This window comes from Strigops habroptila, chromosome 12, assembly GCF_004027225.2.
Source record: "Strigops habroptila isolate Jane chromosome 12, bStrHab1.2.pri, whole genome shotgun sequence".
In the NCBI taxonomy this organism is placed as follows: Eukaryota; Metazoa; Chordata; class Aves; order Psittaciformes; family Psittacidae; genus Strigops; species Strigops habroptila.
The window spans coordinates 13,388,849-13,410,519 of NC_044288.2; the positions used below are offsets into that span (position 1 = coordinate 13,388,849).

At 48.4% G+C, this 21,671-nt stretch overlaps 1 protein-coding gene across 1 annotated transcript in view; it reads right to left on the minus strand.

Moving 5' to 3' along the window:
- The window catches only part of FAT2 (FAT atypical cadherin 2), a 60,883-nt gene extending 39,444 nt beyond the window's left edge, over positions 1 to 21,439 (minus strand). The window contains exons 1-4 of the mRNA XM_030504862.1: positions 21,428 to 21,439; positions 17,406 to 17,454; positions 2,197 to 5,482; positions 1,443 to 1,757 (exon numbers count right to left, since the gene is read on the minus strand). Coding sequence (XP_030360722.1) covers positions 1,443 to 1,757; positions 2,197 to 5,461 — 3,580 coding nt within the window. The 5' untranslated portion in view covers positions 5,462 to 5,482; positions 17,406 to 17,454; positions 21,428 to 21,439. The remainder of the gene's footprint in view (positions 1 to 1,442; positions 1,758 to 2,196; positions 5,483 to 17,405; positions 17,455 to 21,427) is intronic.
- Positions 21,440 to 21,671: the final 232 nt, after the last annotated feature.

Genomic DNA, 21,671 nt, shown 5'->3' on the forward strand with positions numbered 1-21,671 from the left:
TGGTTTTTGTCTAAAATGGGAATGAAAGGGTTGGCTTAGAGGTGAGGCGTCTCATTAACAAACATTCAGATTTTGCCAGTGTTGTTTATTTTACAGTAAAACGGGACAGCCTCGGAGCGTGGCTTTGTAGGGCTGCACTCATGCTGGGGTGAAAGTTTTGCCTGCTGCCTGCAGCATAGAGAAGGCTGAAATTCCTGTAGAGTGCATGGGTGCAAACTGGAGCTCAGCAGATGGGGGGAGCTAACTGGTGTCCTCATAGCTGTTCCTGGTCTACATCCCATTGGCAAGGCAGTGGTCTTCTAAAATAGGGCCTCTGAAGGCACCTCTCCATGGGACCCTGCATTTGCACAAGCTGTCCATGGGGCTGAGCTGTGCATAGTTGTTTGGACTATGTGGGAATGTTGTATGCAAAGCAATGCCCTGACCTGGCTAAAAAGCTTCTGATAGTGTAGATCACTACAGCTGGGGGTAGCACTGGTCACAGTTAGCTGACGTCTCCAGGTGTGTCTGTATGGTGCCATGTAGAGACACTCTGTGAATCTCTTGCAACCAGAAGGATGTCAGTGTTTCAGAGTAATGATTTCTTTCTAAACATCCCCCTCCTAGCCAGCTGTAGAGGACTGCCAGAGAGCCACCACACCACAGGTAACATTACCGAGAATGCACTAGCCTTTTTCAATACATCCAGCTCCTTTCTCATCTGAGAGCAGGCCTCTATCCCGCTGCAGTAGGTGAACTGCTTTTATCACTCGCAGGAGATCAAAGTCATGCAATTAATCCTCTCCCATACTCAGGCTCTGTGCCCTCCCTTCCTTCTTCTCCAAGGAGCTGATGGCGTGAAGGGCTTGGCAGAGCTTTCCTTGCCAGACTGGCCCAATGTCAGCTCTGCTAGGATAGTTTGAGGAAGCTGTTTACACAAAACATCAGCGGGTTTTTGATGGCTCTGAAAGATCTGCTAATTAATCCTCAGATGAAAGATACAGTCTAGGAAGATGGCACAAGAGGCTTACTACACTTACTACATTAATAGTGCTGGAGAATGGGTGGAACCTTTAAATGCAGTGGGATTCATTTTTATTAATCCTGGCTTGGTCTGTCTCGGGAACAGATAGTCTCCTACACAAGGGTGTTTCCTGGCTCAGGATCTGCAACAGGGGAGTTGTTTACAAGGGGGAATATTAAAAGTGGCTGCTTGGTTCTGTTTAGGGCTTTGAAAGGACCACATTTGTGTCATTCTAAGAGCCATCTGGCTGCAAATAGCAGCTCTCAGGTTGAGGGTTTCAATCCTTAGCCTCTCCAGACAGTGTATTTGGAGACTGGGACTTTTGTTGCTGAAGGAAGGTGTGACAAAGGCAGCTGTGTGGGCTGTTCATATTGAATATGTAACATCCTCTGGGCACTTGGAAACCTCAAAAACAGATGCTGAGTTGGGTCAGTCTTACCTGTAATGAGGTTAATGGTGAAGAGTCCTTGAGGATTTCCAGTTAGGATGTGAAAAGTCAGTTTTCCCTCTGAGCTAGAGTCTGGATCTAAGGCATCAAGTTGAAGGACAGATGTGTTTGGTGGGGAATTCTCCATCACAGATGCATAGAAGACAGGTCTAGACATCTGAGGTGGGTTGTCATTGGTATCGGTGACTTCAATATAAATTTCAGTCACAGAACTCAGAGGAATTGTTCCCAGGTCCAGAGCTAGCACTGTCAGCCAGTAGTGAGACGTTCCTTCTCGGTCGAGTGGTCCTATGGTCCGGATGGTGCCTAAAAGAATGACAGAAAGTGCTTGTGATTTAAGAAAGATTTAGGGAACTCAGACCACTTTGTCCTTAATGCCAGATCAGTCTGTGTCTTTGTTCTGTTTCCTGGTCTTTGTTGCAAGTATAAACTCTGGCACCAACCTTGTATGGCTGTGAGATTGTGTGGAAGAGATGGGGCTTGCTCGTGCTGAGGGCCATTTGGTACACAAGTGAAAGGGAAGACCTTGGTATTTTGGGGGAGGACAGATGCTGATCTTCCATTATTTTAAGGAGACAAACCCTGCTTGCCTCTCCCCATATACAGGGGTACACATTGTACATCCCTGCACAAGCAAGAAAGATTTGAATGCATAGAACTTTGTCCTATTGGGTCAAAAAGTCAGGCCAAACACAGTATGTAGTTTAAGCCTTTAAGGTACACCATTAAACTAAGCTGTCATTACCTGTGTCCTTTTCAATGCGGAAGACGGACAGGCCAGTGCCCTCTCGAAGGAAATATTGAACTTCTCCATCTTTCCCCTTATCGATATCTTTTGCTGTGACCATCATCACTGATGTGCCCTCAGGGCTGTTCTCCTCCACCCAGCCTTTGAAGACAAAGGAGGCAAAGCGTGGTGGGTGCAAATTCTCGTTGACATCAATGATGTTCACTTCCAGGTGGCAGAGGGAAGAGCGAGAGAAGGGCTTTCCACCATCACTGACCTGCACGGTTAGATTGTAAGAGTTCTTCTTCTCATAGTCCAGCTCCTTCTCCAACCGGAGTGCCCCGGTCAGCTTATCCACATGAAACATCATCTCCTCATCATTAATGAGGCTGTACCTCACCTCGCCCCCAGAACCAGCGTCTGGGTCAAAAGCCTCCAGAAACAGGAGAATGGTTCCCACGGGCAGGTCCTCTGGGACCTTCACACTGTTGAGGGCTGGGAGGCACTGCGGGGTGTTGTCATTTACATCCTCCAGAGTCACAGTGAGATCCGTAACAGAGAACAGCTCGTAGCCTGTCTTGGGCTGGTCCCTGGCTTCTATTTTCAGCATGTAGCAAGGCCACAATTCTCTATCCAGGGCACCTATAACTGTCACTTCCCCAGTGACACTGTTAATGGCAAACTTATCAGTGGGGGTTAGGAGAGAATATTTTACTCTCCCATTGTCATCTGTATCAGCATCTTCTGCTTTCAGTTGAGCTATTGTTGTCCCTGTTGCTACATGTTCTGGTATTGCCACCCAGTAGGCACCTTGTGGGAATTTAGGAGTGTTATCATTGGTATCCAACACATTCACAGCCAAAAGTTTCCAAGATGATTTTTGTGGTGTGCCAAGGTCGTACACAGTAATGTTAAGAATGTAGAAGCTGGTTCGTTCATGATCTAGAGGAGAAAGGATTTGAAGGAGACCCAGTTCCAGGTCAATGGTAAAGCAACTGTCATCATTTCCATCTGAGATTACATAGACCAGTTTACCATTAAAACCAGTATCAGGATCAGTAGCTGAAAGGTCAGCAATGGTTGAGTTGATGGGAACAGTCTCTATGACATCAATAGATCGTGGAAAGCTGTCATCAAACTTTGGAGCGTTATGGTTTATAAGGTGCAAGTTCAGAGATGTTTCATCATCCTGCCCATGGCCTTGAGATTGAGACTCAATGGAGTGTATGATAGTTTCTGTCAGCTGTTTCAAGACTCCTGTTTCCTCACACTGCATTTTGACAGGGAGACCTTGGTTGACCACAGTGATATTTACAGATGTTGGCAAAGCGTAGTTCTCGCCATCTGTTGCAGTGATTTTCAAAGAGTAGAAAAGTGGCTGTTCAGAAGGAAGATCTCGCAGAGATATTCTAAGGGATATTACTCCAGAGATGGGATTCAGTTCAAAATGTCGTAACTCATTGCCAGACTTGATTTCGTATTTGATATGCTTCAGCTCATCACTGTCGATCGCAGAGACTGTGGCCACAGGGTTCCCAATAGGAAAGTCCCGTGGGATGGTACCACTGCAGCTTGCCTTCTCAAACACTGGAGCATTGTCATTGACATTGCTCAGCATGAGGGAGACATACACCTCTGTTTCATGGCGGAAGGGTGAGCCCCAATCTGATGCCCACACTCGCAGATGATACCATCTCTGCATCAACTCATAGTCCATTGACTTGGAGGTGGAAATGATGCCAGAATAGGGGTCAATGACAAAGGGAACTGATTTCTGATTGGCTATGGTGTAAGTGACAAAGCCATTGTCTCCTTCATCTTCATCTGTAGCCCTTACTGTTAAGACACTGGTACCAGGAGGAACATTTTCATCAAAGGCCCCACGGTACGAAGACTGACTAAAACTTGGAGCATGATTGTTGCAGTCAGTGATGTCAATTTCAACAGTCGTGGATGCGTGACTGTTAATGGTTGTAACTTCAAGTTCAAAATGAGACTGCTCATGGAAGTCCATTGGCCTGACTGTAGTTATCAGTCCAGTGTGAGGATTGATTTTAAAGCTTGTGCTGTCAGGATTAGGTCTCAAAATATATTTAAGATTTGGGAAGGCTGGTGTGATCTTCACCATAACAACTTGGCTTCCAGTTGGGGAAAATTCACTGAGCTGGACTCTGTACACTTCTTTCTCAAACCTGGCAAAGACATACTTGGAGGGAGGTATATGGATAACTTTAACAGGAGAGAACAGTGGTGGTTTGCTCTTGTCCTTGGCTTGCAGACTGAGGTTGAAACCAAATGGGTAAAGTAGCCAGTTGATCTCTTTGGTTGACACAATCATGAACTCAGTGCTCCCAAAGTAGGATTTGATGGCTTTGAAATGTCTTCCTGGATCTCCATCCACAAAGTCAACTGAATCTACCCCTGCTTCTGAGTCGCCACTTTCTACAGACAGAGTTGCATAGACAAAGTCTTCTGCTGAGTCAGGTGGTGTCACCTTCACCGAGGAGATAGAGGGGGGTTTCCTGGCAGATGGTTCCACTTGGATCATGAGACTAGCCAGGTTCCCAAAGCCATTTCCCTCCGTGATCTTTCTCATTCTGTCCACAGCCAAAACCTGCAGGTGGTGCCTGCCTCGATGGGTGCTGTTCAGCCTACCCGTGGTGATAACTGCTCCTGTGGTGGGGTGGATGGTGAATAGGTCAGACTTGGTGTTGAGGGCATAGTAAAACTCAGCATTCTGGCCAGCATCAGCATCAGTGGCACTGAGTGTGCTGACCACCGTTTTCAGAGGAGTATCTTCTCTAATAGACACTTTGTAGGAGGGGGGTGAAAAGAGAGGTTTCAAGTCATTTCTGTCCAGAATGTGGATCAAGACTTTGGCCCAGGCTTCATAAGCAAAGGTGCTCTCTGAGGCCTTGATTATTAACATATAACTGTCTTTGACCTCCCGGTTTAAAAGTGCTGTGTTGCTGCTCCTGGTTCTTATTCTCAAGAAGCAGAAATCCCCAATCACATGCTCTTCTGTTTTAAAGAGACCAGTGCTGTCTCCGGAGGCTATTCTGTATCTGATGTCCCATTCAGGGTCTGTCTTGTAAATACCCATTTTGACGTAGCTCTCCACATAGGTCTTGGGGGCTGAATTCTCGTAGATGGTGGCATTGTAGAAGAAGTGGGTGAAGTGCAGAGGGGAAGTGTTGCCCTTCTCACAGCTCGCCTTGTGGACCACACACTGCATCAGGAAAACAGCAAAACTCAGGAAGTACCTCCTGGTAGTGACTTCCATGGTGTGGTGTCTCCTTGGGTCCTGCAGATGACAAAAGAAGAGCATTGGTAGTTTTTATGAAGGCCAGTGTATTAGACAAAAAGTTCCCATGAGCTGAGCATCACCTCCCGGCTCTCTCTACCCTGACCTTTGCTGATGCAGTTGTTAGCTCAGCTCTTCTTCCCTCTGTCACAGTGAGAGACCTGTCCCCCCAAATCTCCATGCTGGCTCAGATCCACTCACTTTTTCTCATTCAGTTTTTACCCTTGTAGAGAGCAAAATGTGAAGAGCCATGCAAAATGCTCCTATCAGGCTAACGAATGATCTCTCTTTCCTTTCATTCTGCATTTTCCTTAGTCAAACAGCATATCTGAACTCTCCACTCCCAGTCCAAACCTCACATCTGTTTTGTTTCTCCATCCTCCCTTCTTCATCTTAACATCTCTCTCCACACAAGTTCTTGCAAAGATTTTCAAGACTCAGTGTACAAACTGTGATTTGATGTCACTCCCCAAGGCTTGTTTTCCCTTTCCTCTCTCCCTGCTACAGCAATCTATAGTCCTTTCTCAGCAGAGATGCCCTCCTACATTCTACAAATTCCTTCTGAATGGCCAGCACTACAATGTGGCCTTTTTGACAGCTTTAGCTCAGGTTCTAGTCAAGTTGTATCCCAGTTACTGTGAATTCTTCTAATTCACAGGTCTGACCCTGGCTGCCTCCTCTGTGCTTGAAGAGCACATTTCTAGCAAGACATTTTGACCATGTCACCCTCAGCCATTGAGTAATCTCTCCGGTTCCTCCCTTCTCATGGAAAGCCCCAGGGTCAGGATTCCTGCAGAGGATCTGCCATCCATGACCACCTGCCATCAACTTCCTTCTCTGACAACTCCTGAACATCTGTGGCTCCATGATTTATCTCTCTGAACAAGGTGTATCAAAGAAGGAACTGGGGAGCACATATGTGGTTAACAAGGATGTAACTTTATTAGTGAGCTCTGAAGAGCTTGTTAAAGGATCAAGGCCTGTTCTTTTAAAAAGTGAAGTGTGTGCTGCTATGTGTGCATTTAGGGGTTGAAACCAGGGATAAGCTAAATATAGGTGCATATATTCCCCCTAGATATCCCGGGAGATTTTTATCTAGAACTGTTTCTTCCTCTTTTGAATTTAAATTATATATCAAGTACCTGCCAGTCACTTGGCACATTCCTAATTGAAACAGGGAAGACTCGTTTTTCCAGACACTTTTTCAAGACTCATCTCTTTAAAAGCCAGAACTAGTTCAATTTATAAGTCAAGTTGAATGTTAGGGACAAATTGTTGGAGTCTATCTAACAATATGTGTCATGTTCTCTCACTGAGATGTCTAATTAGCAATAAATACATTTCATTCTTCCTGCAAATCCTTTTTCTCTTGGTGCATAGATACCAACCATCCTGCAATCTCCTTGTTGTGGTCATTACTTTTAGAAACAAATGGTCAGAAGCTGAAGTGAAACTACCAGAATTTGTAGAGAAGTCAACACAATTTCGACTTAGTAAAATTCAGACTCATGCTTTTTTATGACATCATTTCACTTCTAGGAAATACAACATAGTCTCAATTCACAGCAAATGAAAGAAAATCTTGGAGGACAGGGCTAGGTGATCCAGAAAGGCATGTGGTTCCTTCTGAGAAGTTGAAAACCATGTTCTTAAAAGCTCTGCTTGTTACTTAACAGCGCTTAGGAGTTCTGCAGCATGTAGGGACTTGCCTAGAGCTGCTCCCTTCCAACATTTTCAACTGCTGAACCTGGAAAGAAGATGTATGCGTGCTGCGTGCGCGTGTGTCTGCTAGGACTGTGGAGCAGGAAAAGTCACATACAATTTAGAGTAGAATAAGACAGCAGAATAAAACAGCAACAAAAAACAGTGCTGTTCCATAACAGCAGAATTAATGAAGCCGATCGCTTTGTGTCTGGGCTAATTGACTTTTTAATTGAATTGTACTGAAATGGCAATGTGAACTCATCTCTTATAAGACATCAGAGAAGCCACAAGGCAGAGACGTTATGAACTTCACAACCACAAGAAAAGCTGGAGCTAGAGCACATACCTTCTTGGGCACCAGCAGTTCAATATGGGAGGATAACCTTGAGCAAGGAGTAGGTTTTCTGGCATTTAACAAGATGCAAACCTTCTTCTGAATCTCTCCTGGAATGTCCTTAACCTCACTCTTGCCTGTAGATTTCCTGACATCTAAGAAAGGCTTTACTCACATTGCTGGTTTTCCCTCTGTGGGGGCATTAGCAGAGCTTTACTCCTCTGTCCAGCTAATTACTTTGCAAACCCTGTCATGACTTCATATTTCTGAGACCTTTGCTCTCAATTACAAGCTGGGCTGAAAACAATCAATGGCTTCAGCAGTTATTATGAGGGATGGAGAGTAACTATGCTCATGGGGCAGAAGCCTCATTTCCTCTGGAAATGATCTGAAACTTTGAAAGGCGCAGTCAAAACTTAGGAAGAATTTTCTAGAAGGCATCACTGTCAGCTTTTACAGTCTAATAGTTTCTCTCTGTGGCAGGACCCATGCCCAAAGCCCCAGTACTAGCAAAGAGAGACTGTTGTGTCCCCTGACAGAAACTGCCTATGCTTTGAATTGTGTTATTTAGTCACCTTTATTACTGCATGTGCATTTGCTTGGACAATTTCTATATCAATATTACTGGGAAATCCTACCACTGTTTGAGCAGTTCCACACAAGCCCATGTTTGTTCTCTCTTATTCTATTCTTTGGTAAAAGAATGAGATGGAGAGGGTTGTTGACACTAGTGCCCTTCAAAAGTTGGCCTATTCTAGTTGAGTGTCCTGAGGAGAGCTTGCAGCTTCCCACCCCAGGACTGGAAACCATCACCTACTGCTTGTAGCGTGGAGTTTCTTCTTTAGTAGGTTGCACTGGGAAACAATGACACACTGGATGTCTTGTTTCTCTTTCTCCAGCATGGCTTTAATGTAAAGGTAAAAGTAATAGATCTCCCAGGAGATAACTGTGCAGCCTCTACTCTGTCTCCTGCTTCTGGGATCATTCACAATGCAAAACCATCCAGAAGTGGGACTGGGACATTTCCAAAGGCCTTAGTGAAGCTCAACAGGAAAATTGGGCACAGTGCTCTGAACAGGGGGGAAATCTGCTTAACTACTGCCTTGGCTTAGCTCCAGGGAAAGCCCCATTGGAACTGCCCCAGAAAGTGACAGTAACGAACCAGTAGAGACGAGGCGGGTTTCTATGACTCTTGTCAAGCTGTGTATAACATGAAATCGGCATAAAACCAATTTACTAGCCCTTAAAATCCCAGATGTAGGTGGCTGCCAAGGAGGGGCAATGCTGCCAAGCTCAAGGGTCCTTGCAATGGAGTTCAAGGATCTCCGTGTTGAAACTGAGTGAAACCAACTGCATTTGATGGATTATTCATGTAGGTTAAGAGAAACATTTCGCTTGGTTTTCTGAGCTGTGCTACCCCATGTCCTTGTGCTGAGAGTAATTAATGTGTGACCCATGAGACCCATGGCAAGGGCCATACCCTTCAGTTCAGGGCTGCCAGATGTGTTGGAGAAAGGCCATCGGTGGGATGGAGTGGGAAAGGTAAGGCACGCTCCCGACTGAGGGAAATACCAGGGCATCATTATGTGGTGATTCAGCCTCGTCTCCTAATCACCCGGTGAGGATCAGAGAGCCTTGAGGGGCTTCACTTTCAGCCCTGTAGATGCAAACTCCCCGCAAAGAGAGTAAACACTCGGTGTATCTCCAATCAGAGCCTAAGCGCGCATCTAAATTTAACATCCAAATTATGATCCTCTGTCAAAGACATGCCCAAATCTGTTAGTTTGAAATGAAGGAACAAACATAGCATTGAGGTTCAAAGTGTGTGCGTGGGGAGGTGGTGGAGATGGGGGATTTGAGGGGATCGGTGCAGGGCACCTACTCCAGCCTCTTGGGACGTGTATTGAGGCATGGCCAGAGGGAAGGGTCCTCTGGAGGGTCCTCCTGCAGGTCTCTTGTGATGTGCAGGCTGTTGTGTGTGTCACTAATATGGTAGAAAAGAGCTGCAGCCTGCCAGGAAGCAGGTGTGGCCCCAGCCCCACCTTTTGATTCCCTTCAAGAAGAGCGTTTAAAAGCAGTAAAAACCCAAAACACAAAACAAAGTGAGTGCTGAGTGCACCAAGAGCAGCATTCCCCTCGCTAGCCGTGGTGGGAGTTTAGCCCAAAGTTCTGAGATCTGAAGATGAGAGAAAAATAATCATTTTCATGGGAAAATAAGGACAACTCTTCCCTTATTGCTCTTTCATCAGCGCACATCCCAAACTCTCTTTCTTCCTCTTTCTTTCTCTCTTGCTCCTCCCTCCCCTTCTTTCTCCCTTTTTTTCTTCACTACAGGAAACAGTTCCCCCCCCAGGACAGGTACTGATCAAAACCATCCCCAAACACATCAATGTCTTTGTTAGAGGCTACAAACACTAGAAGCTGGGGAGGAGAATGGAGGTGCACTTGGTTAGTGGAATAATCAACGACAGGGAAGTTTAAAGGTAGGTCTGAATTTCAATGGTCATTGAGGAACAGAAACAGAGAGCAAAGGAAGTAAATCGTGTAAGATGGTGGGTATAAGGCTTTGGGAAAGTTAACAGGAGTTGGGACTCTCTCATCTCCTGGCTTAGGTGGTGGTTGAGCAGAAGTGGTTCACCTGCAGTTGGGGCAGTATCCCTACAGTTGCCTGCCAAATAGGAACAACCAGGAAGCATTCCCTGGGTTTCTAATGTTGGAAAATCACAGATTAAAAAGTACACTCCTTGTACAGGTGTTGAGCCATGTCTGTGAGATGTTTTGATTCCCAGCACTGAAATAACTCATGTACAGCCTGCGTGGAGGCTGGGCTGCTTGGTTGATGCTTGTCCACCTCTCTATCATCCCTTCCCAAGCCATGGCACAGAGCTATGCCCGTGATCTCGTCAGTGTTTCTTTGAATGGGATGCTGAATCCAGGTTAGCAGCTAGCAATGTCCTCAGAGATCCTGCTCCTGCCCTCAGTTGTGCAGTCTCTGCTTGGTTTTGCAGCAAAACAGAAGAAACACATCCTGGAGGTAGCTCAGAAAGCCAGAAAACTAATGAGAAGAGCCCCTGAAGTTATAACATTTCCTTCCTCAATGTCTCAGAGTTTTCCAGTGCCTGTGGATGGCTTTCTTAGGGCTGGTGTTTGCAGAACTGTGTTTTGCACCAGCCTGCTTGGGGGCTGTGTTAGCGTGAGCACACCTTTTTGCTGGACTTGCAGATTCCACCAGGGCGCAGTTGGGCTGTTCTTTCCCCATCTTGACTTTCCCATCTCCAAATGGCTTGGACAGACCTTTGGAAACTGTTTCCAGATTGCTGGACAGCTTGGAGCAAGGTGGCTGATGGCTTAAAACCTGGTGCACGTGCCTTTTACGACCAAGGTCTGCTCTTGCTTGGAGTGACCTGGGAAACGCTGTTGCTGTCATGCAGTGAGTGGCCCACGGGCAGTGCCTGGACCATGTGGAGGAATGATTTCATGGTTCAGCTCCATTCCTGGTGGTAAAGTGTCTGCGCACTGGTGGGGTGGGCTCTACCAGGGGCTTCTTAGCTGCAGAGAAGCTGCTCATGGGATTAAATTCCATTAATCCCATGGCTTTCCATGGTCATGGTGTCATGGTGGCGAGTGGAGCAGTGACTCTTGCTTGGGCTGCTCAGCATGGCAGGGGAATCACATACATGTCCATGAGCAGAATGGATACATCCTATGAGAACCACTGAGATGCTTCTCCCATCATGCGCCAGCTGAGCAGCTTTATCCTTAAGGAGTTTGGGTACCCAGGGGAGCTTTGACCGGCAGCATCTAAGGGGTGTTGGAGGAATAGAGACTCTCTTGAAGGAGTCTGGGGGAAGCCTGTGGGTCATGGACTTGTGTAGGGCAATCTGGACCTGGCACGGTGCTGGGACACCCTTTTTCTCTGGTCAGGCCGCATTGCTGCAGGCGTTGGTAAAAAATGCTTTGTTCTGAGACAGTGCTGCTTTCCCTGGGTCTAGTCTGCTACAGCCAGTGGACCTGTGAGGAGTCCTGCTGGGAACACTGTTTGGGGATGACAGCGGGAGTGTGGTGGGACACTGTACATGGAGAGGTGAAGGCAGATGTGCCAGATGTGAGTTAGTTGAGCAGGAGAGGAGAGAGCGGGATGGTCTTCCTCATGGGAAGAGCACTGGGAAATGTTTAGTTATTTTGATGTCCAACTCATCCTTCCCCCATAGAGCTGAATGCTTTTGCCACCTTTGTCACCGTGCCAGTTGTTCACAAGCTGGATGCTCAGATTCAGACTGGCTCTAAATGCACGTTCCTCCATGACATCCTACTGCGGCCTCCTTCAGCTGCTCTACCTGCTTCCCTGCCTTGCCCCTCCACCAGAGCAAGCAGGCACTATGTGTCTGTACCTCCAAGCCATCCTCTGTCCATGAGCAAGGCATCACCTTGTCCATGAAGCCGAAGGCTTTCTCTTGTCACCTTTCCACCCGTGATGTGCATTTCTGTCCAATGCTCTGACAAACCCAGGCTGAGCCTGATTTTGTACTGCTGCCAACACCTAAGCCTGGCTCAGATATGTCACATAGCTGAGGTTTCTCTGTCATTGTTGTAAGCATTCTGGAGCTCGTCTGTTAGGCACAGGAGAACTTGAACAGGCTTGAATCCCCGTAGAGTTAGAAGGGTCAGTGATCTTTATCTGCCTTGGCATTGCAACATCATTCTAGAGCAAGAGTTAATCATTCAGCTCTCAGTAGGGGTCTGGGGTTACAGGAGGAGGCCTGGGGGGTGAATGCAGTCCCCACTGCCTTGCTGCTGGCTCCTGTCACAGAGAAAGTGTGACAGGGAGGTTGACTTGCTTATGCCAAGGGCAGGGGGAAGCATCCGTATGCATTATTCCTAATCCCCTTCCTCTGCTCTCCCCCAGAAAGATCAGCTGTTTTTCCCTCCTCACTGATAACTTCCTGCCCTCCCCAGTTACCAGCAGCAGGGGGGTAAATCCTGCCTGTGGTCCAGAAGCTGCATTGCACAGATAACCAGGGAGGTGTTGGGGGGTGGTGACTATCTCCTTGGCCAAGCACAGCAGGTAGAACAACCAGAAGACAGGGAGAAAACATCAGATCCCACTGGTGGCTCTGATGGGAATTGGATACCTGCTCCCTGTTGAAAGAAACAGCCCTTGGGGCTGGAGATGGGAAGTGCTGGTGGGAAGGAGGCTCGGTGGGAGCTGCTCACAAGGCAGGATCAAAGGGGCCCTGTGGCTTCTTGGTGCTGTGCACCGTGGTGCAGGACCCCAAACATGTTGGCACAAGAGCCTGCTTCACAGGTACTCATGTGAGCATGTCCCAACACTGCTGCTGCTGGGACTGTGCGCTTCTCTCCCTGGGATTCAGGTCCCGTGGAAGCTGTTAGTGCCAAAGGCCACATACCTCGGTCACTGCAAACTAGCTGGCCCAGCAGGTATGCCGTGACCATCAGCACAGCTTGTGAGAGCCCACAAGGGATCCTGATTGCTTTCTCCTGCCAAAACTCATACTGAGCCTTTCTCATTTTCCTCATGCTTGCGATGTAAATTATCTTGCGTTGATAATCACTGCCCTGTCTGCAGACTGCTGAGGGAAGCTGGTGTGTGGGACCACATTATCAGTCCTCCCTGCTACGTTTTGGATCCACTGGCCAGTTTCAGCCAAATTTAACCGGATAGGTAAAGACTTGAAAGGAGTTAGGTTTGCACAAGCTTGTGAAAAGCATCAGGAGAGAGGAGAGAAATCCAAATTAGGACTCCCAGCTGGAAGAAAAGGCTCTAATGTGAGCCCAACCCGATTATTAGACATCAGAGAATCCACACAAGAGAGAGTGCCCCAGGCAACCAAGCTTCATGAATTCTGCTGCTCACAAAACAGCTGTTTATTTAGGTGCTGCAAAGCCTGCAAGATCTTTTCTGGGATCCCAGAAAACTCCCATCTGACCCACCAGAGCTGTGAACTCAGGCTGGGCTCAGCTCCCACCCCAGCCTGCAGAGGGGAGCAGCTCTGCCCAGTGTTCGAAGGGGCTCTAACTCTGAGCTGTTTGACCCCATGAGTCTTCATCCACACCTTAACTCAACCTGGATGTTTGCAATGAGGACACTGGCTGCATCACCTGAGTGCTGCTAGTCCTCTGATGCCCTTTCTGTGCTTCCCTGTGAGGATGTTGTGGTTTAACCCCAGCCGGCAACTAAGTACCACACAGCCACTCACTCGCTCCCTCCGTGCTTCCATGTAAGACACATGTTATCCTATGATCAGTCATGTTGGGAAAGAGTCCAAGAGCATCTTGGCATGAAGAGCTGGATGAGGGCCCACGTGCCCCGCTGGCTGCAGGCGAGGAGCCCCGGCACTCAGCAGGACATGGACCAGTCCACTTCTCTGCCCTGCAGCACAGCCCTGGCCACTGTGCCTCCTCCCTCACCTTTTTCTCTCCTGCCAGCTGATCCTCATTCACCCACAGACCTGTCCCTGCACTGGTACGAAGATCTTCTCATTCCCATGCCCAGTACCCTGCTGGTCTTTCCCTTCTGGTGCCTGAAGGTGAGCACGGAGAGCAGCTTTCCGCTCTGCCTGCAGCCTCCTTCACTCTGTTGCCATCTGTCTGCCTTGTGCTGCTCCTTCCCATCCGTCTCCTGTGTTCAGAGGCAGCGTGAGGACACAGAGGACAGAGAATGAATGAGATGCTCAGGGCATGATCCTCCCTTGTAAAAGGATGGCTGGCTGGGATGCCAGTATCTGTGCTGCAGAAATCCCCTATAGCAAAGGGATACCTGCAAGCTGATAGAAAACCTTCAGCTCCCAAACCTGCCTGCCCTTGGGAAACCTGCCTGCAGCAGCCCACCTTTTGCTGTACCCACAGCTAATGCAAAGCCAGCCCGTGGTCTGGGGAGCTCAAGGCTTCATCGGAGAAAAGATTAACTCCCGAGACAGGCATGTTTGCCCAGGCTGGTCTCTGCCACAGCGTGTCCTTGTCAGCTCTTGTTATACTCCCAGCACAAGGTGCTACCTCCCACTCCGGACTGCTGGAAACACATTTCTGAAAGCCCTCACCATTGCAACACCTCTGTGGAGCAGGCAGTGGTGCATGGATGCTGCTTGCATCCCCTGAGACAACCAAATACCAGGCTGGGCACACAATGTCCCTGTCAACCTGAGCCATATGGAGCATCTATTCACGGCATTACCAGCGTATCCCGGGCTGCCTGAGTCACAGCATCTATCCAAGATGCAACCTGCTCAGTCCAAAATAGTCCCACAATATACATCAAAATAGCCACACTTGGCCAATTCTCTATACTCTCTCTCCCAAAATGTCCAGTTCTGATTGCTTAGGAGGAGCATAAGAAACAAGGCACGTGTAACGTGCTCCTTCTCCCACTCTCCAGCATCACTGGAAGTACATGGTGGTTGTTGCTTGGGCTGTTGCGTTTAACACCTCCACTGGAGCTATCCATCCCAAGCGGATCGAAATCTTGTTTGAAGCCAAGTACACTTTTGGCCTCTGCAATATCCTGTGGCAATGTGTTCCAGAATTTAATTATGCCCTCTCTGTGGAAAAGAAAAAAACAAACTTCCTTTGGTTTGTTTCAAACCTGCTGCTTGTTCATTTCTGAGCTACAAACCTTCCTAACAGCCCTCACAGCCTGCCCCTCCCTGGAGCTCCTTCTTCCAAGAATTAGGAAAGTTTCTTTGCTAATAAACCAGTACCTGCCCCATTGCCAAGGAAAAAGTGTGGTTGAGAGGAAAAAATTGCTTGCTCAGCACATCAGCTTGCTAATAGACAATGGAGCATCGGTGTTGCCAACCCAGTTTAAAAGGTAAAAAAAAGGGCTTCTCTATTATGCTTGTGCATGATAGAGAAGAAAGCCCACTACTGCTCGAGGTGCAGCTGCACTCACGTACTCCACACGTGGCAAAAACACAAAGCGAGGTGCACGGAACAGGGAATGCCATTTCTGTAGCATGGAGGTAGCTGGAACGATCCTCTAGGACTTGCCTTGGAGCAGTTGGCAGGAGCGTAGGATGCAAAATGCATTAGTTTCTAACAGATGTTTGATTCCAGGTGTTACGCCTCCTTTGAACTCTCCCTTCGTACATGACTGGTGCTTGTTTGTTTGCAGGGCTGGGAGATGCACTGGTTTCTGAGTGTTAGTATTTGAAATGCATTCGTGCTGCAAGCTGTAGCTATGGGAAAGGCTCAGGAGAGGAGCGGATCCCTCCGCACACAGGGCGGTTCAGCTCACTTTTGCTATGTTACAGAGCACGTTAGGGTACAACATGAGCATGGAGAGAAGCAGAGAGACTGAAGTCCCTGGCTGGGTTAGAAACCTCTTGCCTGCTCAGACCCTCAGGAACCCCAACTGCTTATCAGACAGGCGGATGTCCCTGAACTGTTCCGATAAGGCGAGGTGCGCTGAGCATTAGGCGATGATAAGGGTGCACAATACCAAGCGCGGTGATTTTTACCTCCCCAAATACCGAGACAGCCCAGCCTTCCTCAGGAGCCCGATACAGACTGTTTGCTTTCCGTCCCGAGGCTCCGATAACCTCCCAGGTCTCTCTAGCTCACAGCCTGGAGAGCCATGGCAACTCCCTATACATCCCATGCCCGCTCTTTGCCCCTCTGAGCGCCGGAGCAAAGGATGCAGTAGGCTCTGTGCCCTCCTGCCTGCATCTGGGACACCCTGGGCAAAGCAGGAGCCCGTTGGCACAGCCCTGCTTGCCCCAGCAAAGCCTGCCCAGCTCTGTCCACTGCACAGACCAAGCTTCCATGAGTCCTGGTAACTCTCAGCCCTTCGCAGCAGCAAACCCAAATGAGCACCAGTTATTTTTAAGAGTTAAACCCCTGTTGTATGACAGCTGATCTTTGCCCCTCTGGAGTGCTGCACTCCACCAAGTCTGCCTTTAATTCCCCTGGGAGGCTGATTAGCTGATAACTGCTGTTTGGAAGCGTCCCATTTGCTCCAAGTGCCCAGGCCTCCCTCCCTGTATTTTCACCTCTTCTCTCATTGCCGCACACGCACACAGGAGATAATTCCTGCACTCCGTGAACTGGGATGGGATTTACTCTGGGATCTCATTTTGCCATTAGGCACCTGATAGTGAACAAAGCTGCACTGATGCAAATACACACACATTCACATACATGCTCCTGTGTGGAGCAAGGACGGTGGTTCTTGCTTCAGCTCCCCGGCTCTGTTGCCTGTTGAGGAGCGGGACCAAGGCAGACAAGGAGCTCTTGCCTGGGAATGCAGGGATGCAGGGCTGGGGAAATACCAGCACCTTGACTATACTCAGGGATCCTCAAATGGATTAATGGGGAACACGAAGACAAAGCTTGGAGCGGCACCGCCTCACCTCAGTTAGTGAGGTTGTACCAACAACCAAGCCTACAGCCAGACGCCATCACTGCTCCTGCAGCAGCACATCCATCGACTCCAGCACAAGCATGATCCCTGCAGAAATCCTGCCCTGTTCAGACACCTGGAGCATGTCTCTGTTCAGCCCCTCCTTCCCTGCCCAACAGTGTGGATTTTGCCTTTGCTACCTGGAGCCCACCTGCTCCAGGTAGTGCAAACTGGCTGCAGCATGATAAAGTTTCCCAGCTAATATCAGATGCAGACTCTGTGCAAATACAGATGCAGCTTTTCCTGTCTCCTTCTATAACCTCCCAGAAGGGAGAAAGAGATGAAAGGCTCTCCCTTTGCATCCCAAACCTGTATCTTTAGGATAAGTCTGTTTCCAGCAAAAGTTACTCACATGCAAAAGCAGTTTCATGACTAAATCTCTGCATCCTCCATGCCTTCCTCCATCCACGCTGTACAGACTGCTCCCTGAGTCATTTCAACTTCCCACACCAGCGAGCAGCGTGCCTTACCTGTTGCAACAGGAGAAAGACCTCTCCTGAAGTTTACTGCCTCTCTGCTCTCACAGCTGAAAGTCCTCTCCCGCAGCAGCACCTCGCTGGCTGCTGGGGGTCCATGGTGCTTGTAAATCAGAGGAGAGGGCTTGGAGAAATCCCTGCAGGAGGGGGTTTTGCTGGTTGGAACTCCGGCAGCACAGGTTGAGAGCAGCCAGGGAGAAAGTTGCAGGAGGTGGAACTCCCTCGCTGAAGAGCCAGCCCTTCTGTGACGGACTGGAGGAGGAGGAAGAGGAGAGGCATCGCCCGCTCCCTCGCTGGAGAAGTGAACTTGTGTGTGTGCGTATGTCAGAGCTGGGCAAGGACCCAAGCCTTAGAGCCAAATAATTGCAGAGCGTTTTACTGTTAGATTAACTAGTATTGCCATCAAATCCAACTCAACTGTAGGGGGGTTAGGGCAGAATGTGGCAGGTAAATCCCTCCAACACACCTGAAAAACCAAAAGGTTGTTTTTAACTAGCTGCCAGGTGGGTGTTGCAAGGAGGGATGGGGAGAAGGGGGTGGGGGAAACCTGAATCTGCCCTCGGAGCAGCTGCATGCGGAGAGGCACTTTGAAGGTTGTTGTTGTTTGTGTTGGGGAGTCCCCAGAAACCCCAGCTGCTGCCAACAAGCCCCCGGGGTGCTCGGAGCTGAACAGAGGATGAAAAGGTGGTCCCTGTCCTGAAAAGGCAGGAGGCAGAGAAAAGAGAGGGAGGCAACAAGGAGAGATGGCAGCATATAGAGACCAAATGTTGTACTGGAGCTTTGGGTGTTTTTTTCCTGGTAAAGAAAGAGCATCCTGATGCTGGGGGTGTTGTTCAGGGATGGACCAAGGGCAAGGGATGTGGACCTTTCTGTGGGTGTTCCTTGTCACATCGGCTAAAGCATGGGCAGTCTGTGGGTATCTTCAGTCCTCTTTGTCCCAGTCCCCTTCCCTCTTCTCTCCTTTTCCTTCCAGCCCTCGGTAAATGATAATGTACCCCCTTTAGATTGCGATGGGGTTTGAGCAGATACAGGGGTAGGTCTCAATGTGGGAAATCAATGCACAGGTTTAGGTGAAGTTTTCCCCCCTTCTGGTGTGTTTTGGCAGAGAAAATTACCAGAAAGCTTTCTGTACAGTTTTAGGAAAACAAAAACAAGTAAAGAATATGGAAATAGGACAATTTTAACTTTAAACAGTCTGAATAGGTGTCTAACTCCTCCTTTAGAGCCTCCTTGTGCAGGGGACAATGATGGAAGTGAGCACATCCATTAGCATCCCGTTTGAGGAGGAGTGGCTGGTGCAAACTTGCACCTTAGTAGTCACCAGCAAATCGCCCAGGATAGCAGGTTGTGAATCCTCCAGGCACACAGACAGCTTTGACTGGAACTTGTCCCAAACTAGACACTGTTGAATTAAATCACAGGACACCAGTCCATGGGAATATCCAGGGCATTTCATGGTGCACATCCAAAAAGATGTGAAGAAGTTGACCCATGGTATATTGAACTATGTGGGGTTTTCAGTGGAGGTGAGAGCAATCTGGTAAATTGACCAAAAAATGCAGTTTTGATTGAATCAAAATTGTTCAGCATTTTAGATTGAATCTAGTGAACAGTTTGTACCAAGAATAAGAGGGCAAATTTACACAGCAAGGTGAGACTGAATGATCCTCCTGGGGTCACCCCAGAACAGTGCTGGGTTGGGAACTGATCTGCTGGCTTTTGTGCTACAAATGTTCATGCTGGGTGCTCTCCTCACAGCATCTTAACAGCCATCTTAAATTACTTTGATTTCAAGCTCATCATGGCTTTTCAGAAATAGTTTGAACTGAATGAGAAGAGGGCATAAATCCAGTTAGATTTACATGTGCAGCTTGTCCATTTGTCCAGCTGGTTTGGTCAGATGACTTGTAGGCGAATTGGCAGGAAAGTTTTGAGGAATATGAAAGTGATAGTAGTAGTACCTTGAAATTGCAAGTCATATGCTCTTTAAGATGCCTCATGAGAGGAGGCCAGGTGATCAGTCAGCAATGGCAATGGGAGGTGCATTTGGGAGGAATGAAAGGAAAAGTTCCTTCATGCAGCTGCGTCTCCCAGTGAAAGGTGAGAAAATCAGGTATTGGTGGCTGGATTTCAATGGGGCTGAGGCAGGGCTCAGAACACTACGTGTATTATATTTAGACATACCCAGGTACAAGTGAGCAAACTCTGGCTTCAGGGCATCAGCTGATTGCTACAAGCACCAGCATTTCCATGTGTTTGGAGCCTTTCACAGCTGGCCAGGTGCCTTTCTCCTTTCACCTGCATCTGGAGCAGTGGGTAACCCTGGAGACATTGGACTTGGGGTCTTGGTCTCATCTGGTCCCATCTATTGTAGCAAGGTGTGAACTCTCAGCTAGCAAAACTGGCATTGTTGATCTTCAGCAAGGCAAGAGATTGGCACGTCACCCACAACACAGCTCTCCCTTTTGCACTGTCTCATTGCTCTTCCAGGTGGTCACAGAGGCTCTCTTTCAGCCACTTTGCTGGTGAAATGCTGTTTGAGGAAGCTGCTGCTCATGGAAGAGCCGTTTATCAGGCAGACCCTTTCAGAAAGGCTGAGCATAAGCTAGGGGTCCCCTTGCAAAACATGTACAAATGCCCATGCAAAAGCCACTGACAACTCCACCTTGTTGCCAGCAGATTGGTGACACCAAGTCTTCCTTTCCACAACAGTGGTAGAGCATGGTACCAGTCTTGTCAGTTGCAGGGGACTTAGATTCAGTTCTCAGAGAAGACTTTGTACTCTGGCTACAGAGCAGAGAAACATCATATTGGCCAAACAGGTGTAGTTGGAAAGGAAAATAGGCTTTTTGGGGACATGAGTGAAGGATGATTTGATTGTCCAAAAGTCTGTCTATTTTTCCAAAGGTACCAGATGGTTTAATAAGAAATACTGCCTTTCCTAATTAAATCATGGCATCAAGGTGAGTAGCACTCTAGCTATGGAGAAAAGACCCCAAAATCCTCAGATTATAGTTGGCTAGGATCCTCAGATTATAGTTGGCTAGGACACTAAGATGGACTCTTGCCTTCCATACAAAGGCAAACATGGGTCCTTAGAGCCTATTTGAATCAGTTACTATCCCACTAACACAGGAAGGGAAAGAATCACAGAACTCCTCCTCAGGTTCAGCTGTTAATTCTCTATCAGTGGTGGGTGAGAGCCTGGTACTAGTGAGAACTGTGGGGCTCTGCCTTCTCAGCCCCCTACTCAACTTGAAGTCAGGCTGGGTTGGGAAGAAAGATGTCTTGTTTGTCCCAAGGAGCAACTCCTGCTCCTGCAGAAAGGGATGGGTTGCAGAAGTACCTGTGGTTGCAAACAGAGAGGACTGGAGGAGCTGTGCCAGGAGGAAAGAAAGAAAGATGGAGCCATGCATGATGCCTGGCTTTGCCCTGAATGCTGCTTCACACCATTCAGGCCATCAATCAAACAAGCCAACAAAAGCTGCAGAAGCTGGTGTCAACATTTCATGCCACCATGCCCTGCTGCCGGGATCTTGCCCTGTCAGACGCAACAGGCTCTTTTCCAAGGCACGGGGAATGTCAGAGCTCCATCACTTGGCTGGCAAGGACGCTCCTTTCTCCCTAATCATGGGGAGAGATTTCATTTCCTGGTTCCGCCCAAGATCTCCATTTGATAAAGCCGAGAGTTCTGCTGTGGGTTAGCTGCACTCAAAGAGTTTTGCAGAGAAGCAGCATGTTCAGGCTAGGGTAGGGAAATCACCACGGGCCTCTCTGGACCGACGAGAAACACTTAAAGGGGCCTCACTGTCAATGGCTTTACCTACTCACTGCCCTGGGGACTGGACCTGCCTGCCTCCTGAACACGTGCCTGCAGGCCCATCTTCCAGCTCATCCTCTAAACATGTGCCCTTCCTGGCCAACACTTGGGACTGGCCATGCTGGACAATCACCTTTATGGATCTGGAGGTTAGGGCAGTGCTGCTGACATGGGGGACTGGGGTGTTTCTCCAAACCCTCCTGCCCTCAGAAACAGACATGATAGTGCAACCCCTCTTTATCATCCCTGCTGAGGGTCCGGCACTCTTTAAGTGAGCTGGCCCAGCTAGGGTCTGAAATGCTCCAGACTTGTGGTGGGCACTTCCGAAGTGGTCCCAGCTCCCGTTGCTCTCCTATGGCGATTTATCAGGCCACCTCCAAACCTGCAGCCAATGTCCGCTCGCTGGAGTGCCGGGATCTAATGAGCCCCAGAGCAGAGCC